The sequence below is a fragment of the Amphimedon queenslandica genome, unplaced genomic scaffold (assembly GCF_000090795.2).
Source record: "Amphimedon queenslandica unplaced genomic scaffold, v1.1 AMPQUscaffold_8098_Cont19955, whole genome shotgun sequence".
Classification (NCBI taxonomy): Eukaryota; Metazoa; Porifera; class Demospongiae; order Haplosclerida; family Niphatidae; genus Amphimedon; species Amphimedon queenslandica.
In genome coordinates this window covers 1-2,361 of record NW_003551622.1, presented here as the reverse complement: position 1 = coordinate 2,361, position 2,361 = coordinate 1, and the positions used below count along the sequence as shown (strand labels likewise).

Sequence of the window (2,361 nt, the reverse complement as noted above, 5' to 3'; positions counted from 1 at the left end):
CAGAGGCTCCAACGGTTGCACCTGGGACTGGTATTATTGCTAATCCTGGTAATACTCCAGCCCCTGCTGGCACTAGGACCTGTATCTCAAGAACTGGTGTTGGATATTCAGTCCGTCTTGTCTGCAATCTATCATACAACAATAAGTCAGTGTCTGATGTTACTTTCTCTTGGTCCACTCCTGGAGGAGGCAGTCAAAGTGGTTCTACCATTACAGCTAGTTCTATTGGAGACTATACTTGCACTGCTAGTAATCCGTGTGGAAGTAGTCAAGCAACAACTGAAGTTCTTGGTAAGGAAAGGAGAAGTGATTATAATCCAAGACCTTTTTATTTCTTATTTTCAGGTCGTGTAGAGCTGATAAAAGGAGAATCATATATTTATATTGACCAAACAATTAACATAGGCTCATGGCTCTGTATCAATTCAAACATTTCAGTCACAGTCAACTGCAATACAGCCTTTGGTACTAATGTAACTAGAACATGGCATAGACGAGGCAGGGTCATAAGTGGTGTTACTGGCAGCAGTTATAAAGCTACGCTTAGTGATGTAGAACGCGGTTGGCTCTATTGTGAAGTTATGAATCCTTGTGGAAAGGATGTGGCATTTTCACCAATTTTTGGTGAGTTCTAAATTAAGATAAATGGTTATAGCATCTCTCATCACTGATGTTCATCTTATATGCAGGTCAGGCTCCTGTCACTATTAGGGGAAGGATTTCAGTTCTTAATATATTAGACAATGGATGCACTCGTCCCGGTATAACCAATACCACTGGTGATCTTTGCCCTATTGAGGGAGAGAGAGTTGAAATTTCTTGTTCTACTACACGAGGATACATAATCAGTGGACCTGGTGGAAGAAGTTCAGATAGACCTCTTTTTATAAGAAACTTTCATCTATCAGACTCAGGTATATACTTTTGTACATCTACATATACTCGCTGTGGTGCTGCAATGGATTCTATTGTTGTCAGTGGATCAGGTCAGTCAACTTTATAATTAAATTCTCTTATTATTCATTCTCATTATCAGGTGTGCCTCCTTCAATTAGCACTAATCTTCCTGCTACAACTTTCACTCTACCTTCAACAATAATGAATGCTACAATCCCTATTGGATTTGCCATCTGTTTATTAGACCATCAGTTTGTTACCATTGATTGTAGGACTGAGAGTGGTACTGAGCCTATTAGGTTTACATGGACTGCTGCTTCAACTGGTAGTAGAGTAATAGCAAATGGAATGAGAATAACTGTTAATAATACTGACGTGTATACTTGCAGTGCTACCAATGCATTTGGTACTTCTACTGCCAGCTCTACAGTTGAACGTAAGTGGAGCTCATTTATATTTTTATTCATGTTTTACTGTTGGACATAAAGAGTTTTTTATATCAAAAATCAAAACATTTTTGTGTATCAGAAAATGTAATATGAATTTTTTTGTCCATTTATTTTAAGATACTCCTGCTGTTAATGTAACTGGGGAAGTGGAGGGCATTTTAGGGAATGGATGCTCCGGAACTGACACTCGTAAAAGAATATGTGCTGAAGTTGGATTGAGTATCACCATAATGTGTGCTGTGGGCCCTGGTGACACTTATACCATCACTGGCCCAGGGGAATCATCTAATAATGTACCACTAGCATTTACTGTTGCTGATAACAATTATGGTGATTTTACTTGTACTTCTACTAATCCCTGTGGCAATGTCACTGATATCATTCGTCTGGAAAAAGCCGATTGTGAGTGAAGAGGAAAATATAAATGCAAAGTATTATAAGATTTTGTTCCTTATTCCAGGCTCTTGTTCTATCCCCGATGTAACTGTATCTATCCGAAAAGGTGGTAATACTTGTGGTAAACAAGACATTACTGTTAGTGTTAGTAATAACTAGTTATTTGTATTTATTCCTTATTGTAATTCAATTGTTTGAGTTAGTTATGTTGGCTGAGTAGAGTGATTATTACTTTTTTTTAATAATATTATTTGATTGAAATTATAATTGTGTAAGAGATTGCATTCCAAAACATGATATTACTTATTTTGTCTTTTAAAAATTTTTAACTTGCACATGTAGATCTATATATTTTGATCAAAGTTACATACCTTCCATTTTGTAAGTTCTTTAAGCTGGAGCTATGATGGTATCACAGAGCTTGGTTGATTCACCACTGACAGTTTAAAATTAAAAAAAAAATTTTATTTGTTATAAAAAATAAGGAAAAAACACAAATTCAAAAAAGTCTTTAAAAAGAATAATTATTTCTAAACAATAAACTACTAAAAATGACATCACACACCTCAGTTTACATATTAAAGGCAACTATTATCAAAATAAAAAGGAGGAAACTATT

At 35.6% G+C, this 2,361-nt stretch overlaps 1 protein-coding gene across 1 annotated transcript; it reads left to right on the top strand.

Moving 5' to 3' along the window:
• The first annotated feature begins 21 nt into the window (after positions 1 to 21).
• On the top strand, positions 22 to 2,039 carry LOC109591469 (uncharacterized). Its single transcript, XM_020007198.1, has 6 exons — positions 22 to 291; positions 346 to 624; positions 690 to 986; positions 1,037 to 1,333; positions 1,464 to 1,748; positions 1,807 to 2,039. Exons 2-6 carry the CDS (start codon positions 582 to 584, stop codon positions 1,899 to 1,901), a joined length of 1,017 nt encoding a protein of 338 aa, XP_019862757.1. The 5' UTR covers positions 22 to 291; positions 346 to 581; the 3' UTR covers positions 1,902 to 2,039.
• Positions 2,040 to 2,361: the final 322 nt, after the last annotated feature.

Coding starts and splice junctions, on each gene's coding strand:
- LOC109591469 (XM_020007198.1), top strand. CDS start 582: ATGAATCCTTGTGGAAAGGATGTGGCATTTTCACCAATTTTTG. Junction 987..1,036: donor TATTGTTGTCAGTGGATCAG/GTCAGTCAACTT, acceptor TCTCATTATCAG/GTGTGCCTCCTTCAATTAGC. Junction 1,334..1,463: donor TGCCAGCTCTACAGTTGAAC/GTAAGTGGAGCT, acceptor ATTTATTTTAAG/ATACTCCTGCTGTTAATGTA.